The sequence below is a fragment of the Castor canadensis genome, chromosome 14, assembly GCF_047511655.1.
Source record: "Castor canadensis chromosome 14, mCasCan1.hap1v2, whole genome shotgun sequence".
NCBI lineage: Eukaryota > Metazoa > Chordata > Mammalia > Rodentia > Castoridae > Castor > Castor canadensis.
In genome coordinates this window covers 49,379,345-49,393,562 of record NC_133399.1, presented here as the reverse complement: position 1 = coordinate 49,393,562, position 14,218 = coordinate 49,379,345, and the positions used below count along the sequence as shown (strand labels likewise).

General features: G+C 54.5%; 1 protein-coding gene across 5 annotated transcripts; it reads right to left on the bottom strand.

Annotated features, from left to right (window-relative positions):
- Nucleotides 1-999: 999 nt before the first annotated feature.
- Nucleotides 1,000-12,308, bottom strand: Wdr18 (WD repeat domain 18). 5 transcript variants are annotated; one of them, XM_020175124.2, is made up of 12 exons: nucleotides 12,051-12,307; nucleotides 11,128-11,238; nucleotides 8,021-8,154; nucleotides 7,661-7,802; nucleotides 7,078-7,221; nucleotides 6,907-6,971; nucleotides 6,687-6,811; nucleotides 6,382-6,548; nucleotides 4,733-4,801; nucleotides 4,523-4,650; nucleotides 2,292-2,375; nucleotides 1,000-1,423 (listed from the first exon to the last, which is right to left on the bottom strand). In XM_020175124.2, the coding sequence occupies exons 1-12, from the start codon at nucleotides 12,258-12,260 to the stop codon at nucleotides 1,153-1,155; spliced, it is 1,650 nt and encodes a 549-aa protein (XP_020030713.1). In that variant the 5' UTR covers nucleotides 12,261-12,307; the 3' UTR covers nucleotides 1,000-1,152. The 5 variants fall into 5 exon arrangements, with proteins under 5 accessions (XP_020030713.1, XP_020030714.1, XP_073910590.1 ...); XM_020175125.2 differs by having other exon boundaries at nucleotides 1,000-1,405; XM_074054490.1 differs by having other exon boundaries at nucleotides 1,176-1,405; nucleotides 2,308-2,375.
- Nucleotides 12,309-14,218: the final 1,910 nt, after the last annotated feature.

The following is a 14,218-nucleotide window of genomic DNA, read 5'->3' as shown; positions in this document are numbered from 1 at the left end:
TAGCTTCATCCCACACCCTTATCTTCTCCTTCACTTATTTGATGAGTGGGGGACCATCACCCCCACTCAGCTTTGGGAAGGAGGAATGGGTCTGTCTTGGTCACTTCTTGACTTGTTTCTTGCTTGAGCATCCATTGCTCCAGAACCTTCTATAGCTTCCCATGTTCTCTGGGCCTACCTATTCAATTGACCTGGGAACTTTGGGGTCCTTGCATCAGCATACTCTCAATGAACACTGTCCACCTGAACCAGGGACTGAAAGGCTTTCCTGGCCCAGGCAGCCCCTGTCTGGATTCTCTGGTTCATCCTCCAAGAGGGGTTGGCTAGCACCATGGCTGGGAGGAGGTGGGTGTCTCCCAGGATCCTGCAGGATGTCAGGATTGCCAGCAAGGAACACTTAGCATCAATGAATGGATCTACACTTGGCTGATCCTGTCTCCTTCTGGAGCCAATATGAGGGAGGAAAAAAAAATCTCCACTAAGTGAATAAAAATGCCAAATGCCAACCAGCAAAATGGCCTACGTCTTGCTGTGACTTTAAGGAGGGCTGGATGGCTCAGTTCTGCAGATGTGGGCACCTTACCCAGCCACCCAGCCACCCAGCCAAGTATCCAGGTGCATCAGGATGGGGTACCTGAGGTTCTGGATGCTGGTCAATCTGGGACCAGCCTGGCACCTTGGTGCCCCTATCAGGGAATCCCCACCCACCCTCCCTGGTGCCACGTGAAGTGCTGTGTTATAGTCCCCTGGGGGTCTGGCAGGCCTCATCCACTCAGAAACAGGATGGTTCTGGGTTGGAGACTATCAGCTAATACTCACATGGCATTAAACATTCCCATGTGTGGGTCCTGGGAAGGCAGCTGAACACAGGATGGCTGAATCCCAGATCTTGTAGGACTCACATTCCTGCGCTGTGCCTCATTTTCCCCATTTGTAGAAACAGAACATTTGTCATTTGTAGTGACAGTAGAACCTTCACTGAGAAAGTGAACACATACAATGTTTTAATTTTTTTATTATGATAAAATATACACAACAAACTTTCCCATTTCTAACTATGCTTATATACTGAAGCACAGTTCAGTGGCAGTAAGTATACTCACATGCCTGCGTGGCTGTTCCCACCATCCACCTCCAGAACTTTCCATCTTCTTAAACTAACTCCCCTCCCTTCCCCTGGGATCCATCATCCTCCTTCTGTCCCTGTAGATCTGAGGACACTAGGGGCCTCCTGGGAGTGGCATCCTCAGTGTGCGTCCTTCTGTGTCTCTTCAATGAGACACAGACCTCAAGATCTCTCCACTTCATGTGTGTCAGAGGCTCCTTCCTCTTGCAGGCTGAGTGCTGCTCCAGCGTGGATGGACCAACATTGGGCTGCTTCCGCCTCCAGGATGTGGTGAACGACCTTGCGGTGCACACATACCTGTCAGGACCTGCTTTCAGGCACTGGCACATAGACCTGCAAGTAGGCTTTCTGGGTCAAAGGTAAATTTTATGCTTAACTTTTTTTGATATTGGGGTTTGAACTCAGGGCCTTATGCTTGCTAGACAGGCGCTCTAGCACTTGAGCCATTCCATCAGCCCTTTTTTGTGTTGAGTATTTTCGAGATAAGGTCTCAAAAACTGTTTGCCTGGTGCTAGCCTCAAACTATGATCCTCCTGATCTGTATCTCCTGAGTAGCTAGGATTATAGGCATGAGCCACCAGCATCTGGACTATGCTTAATTTCTTGAGGAGTCCCGAAATTGTTTCCCACAATAGATGCCCCAGCAGCACACAAGGATGCCAATTTCTCCGTATCCTTGACAACTTTTGCTTTTGGGTAAGAGCTGTCCTTGGATGAGTTGTCCCTCACTGTGGTCTGCATGGAGACCCCTAGACAACCAGCTGACCAGGGTGCTCCCAGGGATGGTGGCTGAGGTCAGCACAGTCCTCATCAAGCTCACCAGTTCCCACTAACCATCCTCCCATGCCTGCTCCCATGTGGGCTGTGGGTGCCCACGAGTTCCTGGTTGTGTAGCCAGCCTCTCCAGGGGGTTGGGGACAGGAGTTTCCATTGTTTGGATCTCACTCAGTCCATAAATTATGAGCTGAGATGAAACCCAAGAACTGTTCTTTTTTGCCACTCCAGGCAAAGTGGTCCCCCAGTGTCACCGGTAGAAGCACAGAAGAGGGACTACATCCAAGGGCCCAGTGTGAAAGATGCATGTAGAGGGGAACAGAAGGCTTCTTAGGTGTGTGCACCTGCCACATCCCTGCTCCACACCTGTGGCACCCCCATAAACACCTACCTTGCTCCTGCCATACCTCTGCTCCTCCACACACTGCTGGGCTCCTGAAGGCTCCCTGCAGGTCTACCAGGGGACATCCCTCTTCTGCAGATGCAGAAATGGAATTTCACCCACCGTGTGCTTGCCTAAGGACTGGAGTCATTTGGGGTCTAGGCTCAGCTGCCCAGAGATGGATCTGCCCTTCATCCCAACTGCCCTTGTCTGGTCTATGGCCTGTGTGACCACAGACCTTTCTGCCTATTGCTATTAATGCTACTCTTGCTGCTACTGCTGTGCAGAGGCAGCGCGTGTCCTGGGTGGGCCACCTGTCTACAGCTGAGTTCCCAGGCCTGAGTCAGAGCCCAGTGGCCAATATAGGGGTTGGGGACCCCCACCACCCTCACTTCAGTCATGGGGGAGGAGGACACACTGAAATGGACTTCCAGGCCTGAAGCAGATGTGGGTGGCAGGGGTCTGAGCAATGCTAGGGTCTTTGGCTGTGGGACCACTTCGGGGGAAGGGGGCAGAAGGAACATCCAGACTGAGGCGGTCAGCTGCCTCAACCCGACTTGCTGGTTCCAGACAGAACTGACTTCACATTTACCATGGACCAGCATACCTAGGCAGGGATGGGGGCTAGGGTCCAGGTGGAGGCCTGGGGTCTCAGGGCTTAGAGTGAGCGAGGTGCAGTGTGTCCTGCTGCCCTGCAGTCACCAGCCCTGGAGGGTGAGATGAGGATAGACTGGGTCCAGCCTATAGGTGGAGAAACTGAACACTGAGTTGGGTCCTATTCCAGAACCCCCAGCTCAGTAAGCCTGGTGGCTGCAGGCCTTGGACCAGCCACATGCAGGAGTGGCTTGTGATGCTGCCCCCATGAAGGACTCTCCCTGTAGAGGGACAAGTCACCAGGCGGGGTGAGCGTGGGTGGCTAAGGAGGACATGGCTAACCTCCAGCAGTGAGGACAGAGCCAGGGACAGGAGCTGGGTGCGTATTTGTCTAAAAGCATGAAATCAGTGCTGGCGCTGACTTGCACTGCGTTCTATTGGCACTCACTAAGTCACAGAGATTTTCAGGATCACTAAGCAGGGCTGTCAGTTGTCGGGGGAGTTTTCTGGAAGGTTCTGAGGACATCTGGGTTGGGCTCCAGGCACCAGCTGGCAGGTTCCCCAGAATTGGGTTGGGGGAGGGATGCGGAGAGAGACTTCCTTAGGTCCTTGGTGTCTTGTCAGGTGATGGTGGTTCATGGGGACCCTGGTGCCCTGAACCTGGCTGGATAGGACCCTCTAGACACTGTTGAAAGGTGCCAGCATGACCACATCTCTGAGATCCCTCCTGGTCCCATGGCTCTGAGGCCACCCCTGCCCTTGGGAGGCTTGGGGCATCTCCCAGCTGCAGGTGGAGCTCTCTGGGCACCTTCAGTTTTCCAAGGGAACAGGTAGTGACAGACCTCTCTGCCCAGGTACCAGAGGATCAGGTGCCCCCCCAGCAGAGGTGTCAGGGTCACAGGGGAGCCCTGCTACTTGGTACTGAGCCCAGGGCTCCTCGGCAGCTGTCCCTGTAGTTAGCTCCCAAAAAAGGGTCAAATGGCCAGCTGCACCTGGTCCCCACAGGAGAATGAGCTGGACATGGCTCAGGACACCCCCCACCCTAGCACCCAACTCTATCCTGATATTCCCCTATGTGACAGCATCCCTCTTGACTAGACCCCCAGCTCCAACTGCTCTGGCTCCCAGCTCAAACCTGCTTCCATGCTGCTCTGCACAGGGCAAGAGAAGCCTTCATGAAGCCCATCAGGGGGAGAGCCTGGGCCACTGCACAAAGGCCCAGTGGCCTTGGTCAGCTTGAGACCTACCTGTAAACCTGGCCTTTGGATAGCAACTTTGAGGAGGCCTCTACCACTACACAAAGGTTTCTAGGGCTGAACTCAGCCACTGGGCCAGGTGGGGACACTCATAGCTGAAGATGAGGGGCTTTTTTGTCCAGTTTTTGTTAAAAACAGAACAGCACCAATGGTACATTAGCGACCAAAACGGCCTAAAGACAAGAAGTAAAAAAAATCGGAACAAGACACAAAATTGGCAAAGCCAGGCTCTGCAGCGCGTTGGCGGCCAAGTCCACAGGCTTTGGTCTCTGGGAGGTTTGTCTACACTCCTGTGGTAGCTGGGGCTGCAGGTGGGCTTGGGGCTTGCAGCCACATCTGAGCAGGAGTGTCCCCTCAGGGTCCAACGTGGGTTACTCTGCTCATGCTCACTTGGCCCGACGTGTGATGATACGTGTAGAAAAGTCAAAGAGGTCACGGTTAATCTTGCGCAGGTTGCAGACTTCATCTTCCAGCTCTGTCACACGTACCCGCAGCTGGTCCTGGCCACCCAGCACATTCTGGAGAAAAGTGGGGATCAGAGGTCAGCAGCCAATCCCACACCAGTAGCAGCAGGATAAAGAGCCCACCCAAGCTGCCTACCTTCTCCATGGTGTTGCATATCACAGCCTGTAGCTGCTCCAGCCGCTCCTGATAGCTGGGCTCTGAGCCCTGCAATGTGGATACAGTGACCTCAGACATGGGCACCTCAGGCCAGCTCCCACACCAAGTGCCAGCCACACTACCCCAGAGAGCTACCGGTGACCCAGCCAGTGAGGTACACCCATGGTTCCATTGGAAGACAGGCTCAGAGGACCCTGCCCCACTGGAAATGAGGTGCGCTTGTCCTTGTAATCTGTCTACTGTCAAGGGCTGAGGCCAGAGAGTCTCTGGAGATAGGTTCAGTTGCACCATGGAAGTAGGACCTGAGCCAGGCCTTAAAGGACCTGTGAAGCCAAGCCAAGAAGACTCTGGAACAGAGGATTTGGTGAGGCTACTGTCTGGAGAGGGGTCCAACAACAGATGCAGGGACATATGCACATCTGGCTGCTGGATGCCTCTGGGGGGCTGTGCTGGGTAGAGTCCTGGGCCCATCCTGGTCATCTATTAGCTGCACCATCAGCCCAGGAGGGCCTTGTGGGCCCTCACAGTGGGGAATAGGCACAGCCTAAGTGTGGCCAAGCTCCAGCCTAGACAACTGGGTGATGCCTACGCATGGAGGGCAGGAGGTTGGGAGAGGCATTACTGGAAGGCCTGGTCCAGGGCCCCTGGAACCTGCTAGGGACAGCTGGGGTGAGGGCAGGGGATATGAGCACTGCTTAGAGGCTATAGGGGACACTCGAGACAATTTGCAACCTCCACTGCCCTGCTAGAGGAGACTGGCTGGACAGACACCTCTGTAAATCGAATTGTGCTGGGGAAAACCGGGGATCAAGAGGCTGGCAGCCACTATTGAAGATATCAGCATTTCCTGACTTCAGATCTCAGAATGCCCCCTCTCCCTCCACTGCCTAAGTTCCTGTCCCACCACATGTTCAACACCCCTCAGCCCCCTTCAAATCTTTTCTTTGGAAGAAGAAGTTGAGGCTCCAGTCTCCCAGAGGGAGGACAGAGGTACTAGCTGAGGCTGGGGCCTGTACAGAACACGCACCCTTCAGATAAGATCAACTTGTATTTCAGGTAAGAAAGAACTGCTTAGGGGTAAGTGACAACTGTCCCAGAGTGCCAGTGGGACAGAGAATGACATGGAATAGTAAGACTCCTTGAAGGTCTTCACAGGAAGCTCTCTCTGCCCCAGGGACCCTGAGATGGGCAGGACCCAGCCCAGTCAACAAGGGCACTCTAACGTGTCCTGCAGAGCCTGGCACCAGTGGCTCACATCTGTAATCCCAGCTACTCAGGAGGCAGAGATCAAGAGGATGGAGGTTTGAAGCCAGCCCAGGCAAATTGTTTGAGATACCCTATTTTGAAAAACTCTATCACAAGAAAGGGCTGGTAGAGTGACTCAAGGTTTAGACCCTGAATTCAAGCCCCAGTCCAGGGAGGAGGGCAGGGAGAAGAGGGCATGGGGGGAAGGAGGGGAGTGCCCTAGGGCTGCCCCTGAGGTACAGAATGTTCTGGAACACTGGAGAAGTCCACAAAGGTGCAGGGCTCCCCACCTCCAGCAGAGCAGGTGACTGGTAGGCATGTGGAAAGGCTGCGGGTGGAAGGGATGCAGCTGTACACGCACGGGAACCCACAGGGAGACGCACCTGTTGGTGGAGCCCCAGGCGCAGTGTGAGGCCCCCGTGGCGTGATTCATCCCCATGCTCAGCACCCAGCAAGTGCTTGTTGAAGTGAGGCAGTGGCAGGCTGGGCCGGAAGTCAGAGCTCAGCATGCTAACTGGTGCCAGCATGATGGTCGCGTTGGTCACTGGGCCTGTGGGGAATGGTGGTCAGTAACTTTGCAGGCCAGGCCCTCATGTTCATACCGATCTCATCTGTGGACTTTCGCCCCACCCTAGCATGCTAGGACCAACCCCAGCATAGTGGGGGCTACCATGCACCAGCCACTCACCTTTGAGGGTCACAGTGCGGATACACTGCTTGCTCTGCACGTCCCAGAGCCTCACAGTCTCATCATGGGAGCCCGAGAGCAGCACACTGCCGTCTGTGGACACCGACAAGCATGTCACCTGGTTCCTGGGGCAGGCGGACAAACAGGTATTGGCCGATTCTGGTCTGAGGACAGGATGGCACCCACCCTGCCCCAGGTCACGCGGAGCCCTGCTGGGCACCTGTGCCCTCTGAAGACCTTCCCCACGTCCTGATCTGGCTGGAAGTTCCGTTCCTTCTGTCCAGGCTGTGGGGTGGAGAGGGGTTGTGAACACCAGGAATGTGGCCATGTAGCCCTAAGGCCAGCAGAACCATCCATTCGTCCATCCTCCCACAGCTGCCCAGACACTCACCCAGGAGAAGAGGTCCACCTGGAAGACGGAGCCATCGCTGCCACCGCAGAACATGTGGTGCTCGGCCAGGTCCATGGTCACAGCCATGATGCCCACATCAAACAGAACAGAGAGCAACAGCTCGCCAGAGGAGATCTCCCACAGCTGGGGAAGGGAAGGGTTGGGGTAGGGGCACTGGGAAGATCAGGCCTCTGGGTCTGAGATGTGGACATGCTGCCTGGGGTTGGGCACCTGGGTGGGGGCTGCTGGGGTCCAAGGTGTTTGATCTTCCTGGCATGGGGTTGGTTCTCTCCAGGTGACCCTCCAGCACCTATCCAACCCCCCACCTCCACAAAGAACCAAGGGCAGCCAGGCCTCTGACCCTCCACAGCTCAGCTGGAAGCTGGCTGGCATGGCCAGCTGAGTGGGAATTTCCAGCCGACAGGCCTGGCCTGTTCCCTCTCGGATGTCCTTGGGCTCATGCGTCAGGGATTACAGGCTGTCTGGAGCCCTGGCAGCCCAGGGAGGAGGCAATCAACCCACTCTTATCAGCCAAGAACCTGCAGCTGCCTCTGGCTCACAGATGGCAGGGAGAGGGCACTACCTTCACTGTCTGGTCCAGCGAAGCAGTGGCTACCCGGGCCAGGGGGCCCCCGAAGCCGCAGTGCAGGTCTGTGATGGGGAGCGTGTGGCGAGACCAGACATGACGGGGGGCCAGGATCCTGGAGGGGTCCATCTGCAGCACACTGGGGGAGTGCAGCAGTGGGCTGGAGGAGGGCCTCAGCCCACAGCCCAGACCCACCCTGCTGTCCTTGGCCTATACTGTGGGCAGGTGACCCTGGCCAATTGCCCTGGACTCCCCCGAGCAGCCTCTGCAGCTGAGTGGCCCTCCCAGACACTCAGATACAGCCTGCCCTGGGACCTTGGTGCATCTTTTCCTCAGCCCAGATGAGGCTGGTGTTACCTGCAGAGGCTCCAGGCCAGCACCAGGCAGTCCTTGCCCCCCGAGATGAAGTGGCTGCTGTCACCCGTGAACTTCAGGCATGAAACATCCTGGTAGTGACGGCTCAGAATGACCAGGAGATTCCCAGTGGAGACCTGGAGTGGGCAGGGGCACTGAGTCAAGGAGGAAATGGACCCTCAGCTGCTACAGTGCCCCATCCTGGCTTGGTGGCAGCTATAATCTCTCTGGCTGTCCTATTGGCCAAGTGTACCAACCTTGTCCCCAGCTGCACACAGGGCCCAGGAAGAGATGAGTCTCCTGCATTTTCTCATTCCCCATGCTGCCACCAGGGAGGATGCTCATCCACTGTGACTCTGACCATCCATCTAGTCCTTGACCAGAGCCAACCCTAGGGGTAGCATGGGCCCCCCAGTAGGGGATTCCTGAAGGAAAGGCTGGACTCAGGACCTATAGGTGGTCCCTCAACATCTAGTCCTGGAGGGAAGCCACTATAGGGCTGGGTGCGAGGTTCTCTCAGCAGGGAAGCTGGGCAGCTTGGTCTGAGGAGGAGGCCAGCAAGGTGGTTGTAGCAATGAGAAGAGCCCCCTGCATGACACCTGGAGAGGACCAGGGCCAGGCAGAGACACTGCTGTGGGCCAAACTGTGTCCCCCAAAGTATGTCCAAGTGCTGGTCTCCAGGACCTGTACATGTGACATTGTTTAGAAATAGGGTTGGTCTGGGATGTGGTTTGGTGATGAGTGCTTACCTAGCATATGTGAGTTCCTGAGTTCTACCCCCAGCACTGGTGGAGGAGGGGAAAAAAAGGAAGGAAAAAGAAAAGAAATAGGGCTTTTGCTGATGTGATCAAGATGTAATGAGGTCAGGCTGCAGTAGGAAACACCCTAAATCCAACAACCAGTATTCTTACAAGGAGAAGAAAATTTGAAAACAGAAGCTGGATTCCGGTGGCTCACCCCTGTAATCCTAGTTACTCAGGAGGCAGAGATTAGGAGGATTAAAGTTCGAAGCCAGCTCAGGAACAGAGTTTGCAAAACCCTATCTCGAAAACACCCATCACAAGAAAGGGCTGGTTGAGTGGCTCAAGGTGTAGGCCCTGAGTTCAAACCCCAGCACCACAAAAAAACAAAATACACAGTACTCTTACAAGGAAAAGGAAATTTGAAAACAGACACACAGGGAAGGAAGGGGGCCATGGACTCAGAGATAAGCCTGATTCACCTACAAACCAAGTACTGCCCAGCTGCCCTGGGGAGCTGGAAGAGGTGGGAAGGACCCTTCCTGGCTGTGTAGCCTGTCCATAGTTGAAGTTTGGACTTCAGCCTCCAGGCCAAGAAAGGATACATTTTTGCTGCCTGAAGCTGCCTGTCTGCAGCAGCTGGAGACCTGCAGAGTGAGCTCCACATGGCAAGATAACACCCCTCAGTTTCCTCACTTGTAGGGCAGGGTTGACCCCAGCATGTAGAGGGTTAAATGACATGGCTCCACCATCCAGCTCAAATCTCAAAGAGGGAAGCCTATGAAACCACCAACCTCCAGAAGTTTGGGGGCTGGGACACATGGAGTACCTCCTGGGAAGCCCTTGTTACTGGGAGCCAGCATGAAAGATAGATCTGACAAGACTGGGCTGCCAGATACTGGCTGATGACTCCTTAGCCTTCTCTAAGATTTCCATGCCCCTCCTAACCTAACCCTTACCTACCCCTTACCTAACTCTCCACCCATGCAGAGAAGAGAAATTTCCAACCACAGGTACCAGGCTACCCCGGCTTGGGCTTAGGCTTCTGTTGACCTGTGGGGCTCCCTCTTGTGGTCAGAGCTCAGAATCACCAGAGAGGCAAGGGAGCAGGACCAGGCAGCATCCACCAGCCATTCCCTGTTTGAACAGCTCCTCAGCGAGGGAGACCCTGGATGTCCCATGCAGGTGCCAACCACTGAATTCCTGTCACACATAGCCCACTGCATACCACGCTGCCAGTGACGTGGATGAAAGTGACATGGATGAAGATTCCTACTCTGAAAAGCCCCATTGCTTTGGTTTCCCTCTCTGTGCTCAAGACTTCACCCCAGTTTCAGAATCAAGGGCTGACGGTAAGACCATGATGCCCCTGGCATTCTGGTGGCCCTTGGCTAACTCAGCGATTCTCATTCCCTGGCCATCATTTCTCTGGCTACCCCAGGGGAGACAAAAATGAGGGTAGGAGAGGCAGAAATGTGGCTATCTTTGACCCTGCCTATGCTGTCTATAGTGCTCCATGTAGGGGTAAGGTGAGGACCCCCAATATATCAAAACAGTTTGTAACCGATGCAGGGACAAACTGGAGCTTCAGTGGTAAATAGGTTAATGGCATGCCACCAATCATTAGGACCACCCAGGCTGCTTCTGACCAGACCAGAGCCAAGCAGTTGGCCTATGTGCACAGTGTAAATCAATGACCCTTTGGGCCCTTTACAGAAATAGCCAGTGTTGGGCAGAGGCTGGGCATTGCGTGTGTGAGGGGAGCAGCTAACACCTGGTTTCTCGAGCAGTAAGAAGGGAGCTGAACAACATCACCCTGCCTCCTGTCCCTCTTAATTTTACTTATTTTTTTGATGGTACAGGGATTTGAACTCAGGGCCTTGTGCTTGCCAGGCAGGCATTCTGCCACTTGAGTCATACCCCCAAGCTATTTATTGCTTTGAACTCTGTGCTTCATGCATGCTAGGCAGGTGCTCTACTGCTTGAGCCACACCTCCAGCCCTTTTTATATCCCCCCCACACCCTTTTTAGTTTTTCCTTTCTTTTTTTTCACGTTGCTGAGGATGAACGCAGGGCCTGGAGAGCATGCAAAGCAAATGCTCTCATCAGCTCCTTTGTAATTTAATATCCACCAGGTTCTGCTACCTAGCCACAGGATCCCTGTAGGTTCCTGCTGAGAGTCCTAAGGGCTGGGCTGCACTTTGCTCTGCATGTGTGGACCTGCAGCAGAACTTTAGGGTCCTTTAGGGCTTGGGGTCACGAAGCATAGGCAAGACTCCTAAGCCACCACTATCTGCCTTCTCCCAGATCCTTCTCTGATCCTCAAGGTCACTCCCTTTTGCACTGTAGGTAACTCCAACACCCTCTTACCTCCCACAGGTATATACTTTCTGCTATTCCTGCCAAGACATAGAGGCCATTGGGTGCCGTAGTCAGACAAGTGACAGGTCCGGGACACATGATCTTCTGCTGGAGCTGGTCCTAGGGACACATAATAGGCTCAGGGAAAGTGAGGGGAGAGAAGAGAACCCCTCCTCTCCTCAGAAGCTGGTCCATCAAACCGCTAAGAGGAGCCAGAGTGGGTGGGGGAACAGTCCAACGGAGCAGATTCTGGAGTAAAAGCAGGAAGGCGCTTCCTGTGGGAAGGAAGGGACAAGGCAGAGGGTCCAGGAAGGTGCTGGAGCCCAAGAGCGCAATGGCCAGCTGTCTCTTGCCCCAATCCCACATCCCCTAACGTGACCGTGAGCCTGTCTCCTTGTAAGATAGGAAAATTTCACGTTAGCACTGGCTCGACCAGGCAGAGCCAGAGCTTAGCGCTTGCCGGGAGGGATTTCAGTGGGTGGAAGGGGCAGCAGCGGCCTGAGGGGATGCGTTTTGGGGGACTGACAGAGAAGACATGGCGAGTCCTGATAGTCTCTTTTTTTTGCGGGGCGGGGGAACAAATGCATGTCTCTGGACTATTCCCTTCGCCGTGCTCCCCCAAACCCGGGATCTTCTCTGTCCTCCGAAACCAAAAACTCCAAAGGACCCCGTTCTCTTTTAATCAAATTTAGCGCTCCCGAGCCCGCGCAGGCACAGTTGCTCTAGGGGAAACCCTGCCCCCGGCTGCGCATGTGATAGGCCAGCTCTCCGGGGCAATCCTAGCAGCATCGCGCGTGCGTAAACTCTCTAACCGCGCGACCTCCATTCTCCCCTCCGCGACCCCAACCCCGGACGCTGGCGCGCGGCCAGCTAACCCCTCCTGGCTCTTCTCGCGTCCCGTGCACCCCAGAGGCCCAGGCCGCGCGTCGCACCTTTCGCTGCAGCTCCCAGGCGCTGATGTAGTTCTTGCCCAGTTGCGCCGCCAGCAGGTACTCGTCGTTGAGCAGAGCCAGGCCCCGAGGCCCAGCCTGGCCGCCGCGGTAGGTGAGCAGGTTGGCACCCGAGTGCAGCTCCCACACAACACAACTCCACAGCTGCGCTGCCGTGTCCGTACACACGGCCACCTCCATGGGCGCTGCCATCTTGCTCCGTTGTCCCACCCCGGAAGTGCGTCACCACCAGAGAGACTCCGATATTGTCCTCTTTTTCCCCATGCGGGCTAGAGCGGCGCTTACGCCACCCTAGGGGCGGGGCCGGCGGACCAGCTTGTTCGCGTGTTCTTGGAGGAGGGGTAGGCTGCCCAGGGGAATGGGCTTTTTTGTCACCACGGAGAATTTAGGGCATGGGTGGAGATCTTGGACTGTAACTTTTTCCAAGGTGGAGTGTTTCCTTCGAGCATTTAATAGGTGAAGAGCCTGGAGGTCCATTTCCTGCTGGGCGCTTAAGAACATTTGACCCAACTTCTAGGATTCTTTTTTTTTTTTTTTAATTCCTTTTAAATGTGCAAATACGAAGTACCGACGTTTAGGTCCAAAGGAGACATTGCACATAAAACAGATTTACTCACCTAGCATAACAATATGTCTGGCTGGCAGGCAGTGCATTGTGATTAAATGCTTATTGATCCTCATCCCTTATTGATTCATGTCCCCTTTGACCTTTTCTCTTTGGGCCATAAAATTAAAAATTCTGTTTGGGTTATTTGGCGCAGACCCAACAAGTCACAGCTCCATCTGAGTAGCCCTTAATCTCGGGTCACAGCCGCCAGCCACAGGCCCATACCTAAAAACAGCAATTTTAAAAATGTAGAATTAGTTTCCATGCTTTAAGGGGAGAATTCATGTAAAAGTCGTCTCCAGGTGGAAAGGTGGTCCCAAGGGCCAGGCTCAGTGCTGGACAAGGGGTGCAGCTCCTGAGCCCCTATCCCAAGCCGCTGGGGCTCAGCGGCCTGTGAACCCTACAGGTTGCAGGCAGGGCGAGATGGGGTGGCATGACCCCAGGCCTAGGGAGAGAATTCTAGAGTGAGGAGCTCTGGGCAGAGGCAGGGCCGTGGGCCCAGCGCGCAGCCCAGCGCGGCCGCCAGGTGGCAGGCGTAGACCGCCCACGGGTGGGAGGGACAGGGCCGAGCGGGGACTAGGGAAGCAGAGAGCTACCGGATCTGCCTGGAGGAGGTGTGCCAGGGGGTCGCCGCGAGCCTGGTGGCTTACGCCTGTAATCCTAGCTACTTGGGAGACTGAGATCGGGAGTATCACAGTTTGAGGCCAGCCCAGGCAAATAGTTCTCAAGGCCCCATCTCCAAAATAACCATCAAAATGGACCGAAGGGGTAAGACAAAGGGTAGAAGTATGAAGCCCAGAGTTTAAACCCCAGTCCCACCAAAAAAATAAAATAAAGTAAAGAAGGCCCGCATCTCTGAGTAGGGAACTCTGCAAAGGCTCTGGGGCAGGACCATGAAGGATACTTTGTCCTAGGAGAGGGGAGTGCTCTCTCAGAAGGCTCCTCCTGCCTCAGGTTCCCTCCAGTGTTGTGGGAGTTTTGTTTGATTTTTGCAGTGCTGGGGATGGAACCCAAGGCCTCCACTGTGCATGCTGGGCAAGCTTAGTAAAATTGAGCTGCAGCACAGCTCCTCCAGTGTTGGGTTTTTTTTGGGGGGTGGGGAATAGGGTTTGTATGTGTGTGTTTGTGTGTGTGACTGGGGTTTGAACTCAGGACTTTGAGCTTGCACAGCAGGCACTCTACCATTGGAGCTACACTTCCACACTTCCAGGTCCATTTTGCTTTGCTTATTTTGGAGATGGGGGTCTCTCAAACTATTTCCCCGATGTGGAACTGTGATCCTGTGATCCTCCAGATATCAGCCTCCCAAGTGGGTACGATTTTGATGGCATTGGAGTTTGAACTCAGGGCCTCACACTTGCTGGGCTGGTGCTCTACCACTTGAGCCACTCTGCCAGTCCTTTTTTGTGACTTTTTCTTTTTTGCGGTACTGGGATTTGAACTCAGGGTCTTCACCTTGAGCTATTCCACCAGCCCTGTTGGTGTGATGGGTATTTTTTTTTTTTTTTTTTTTTTTTTTTGTGAGATAGGGTCTCTCAAATTA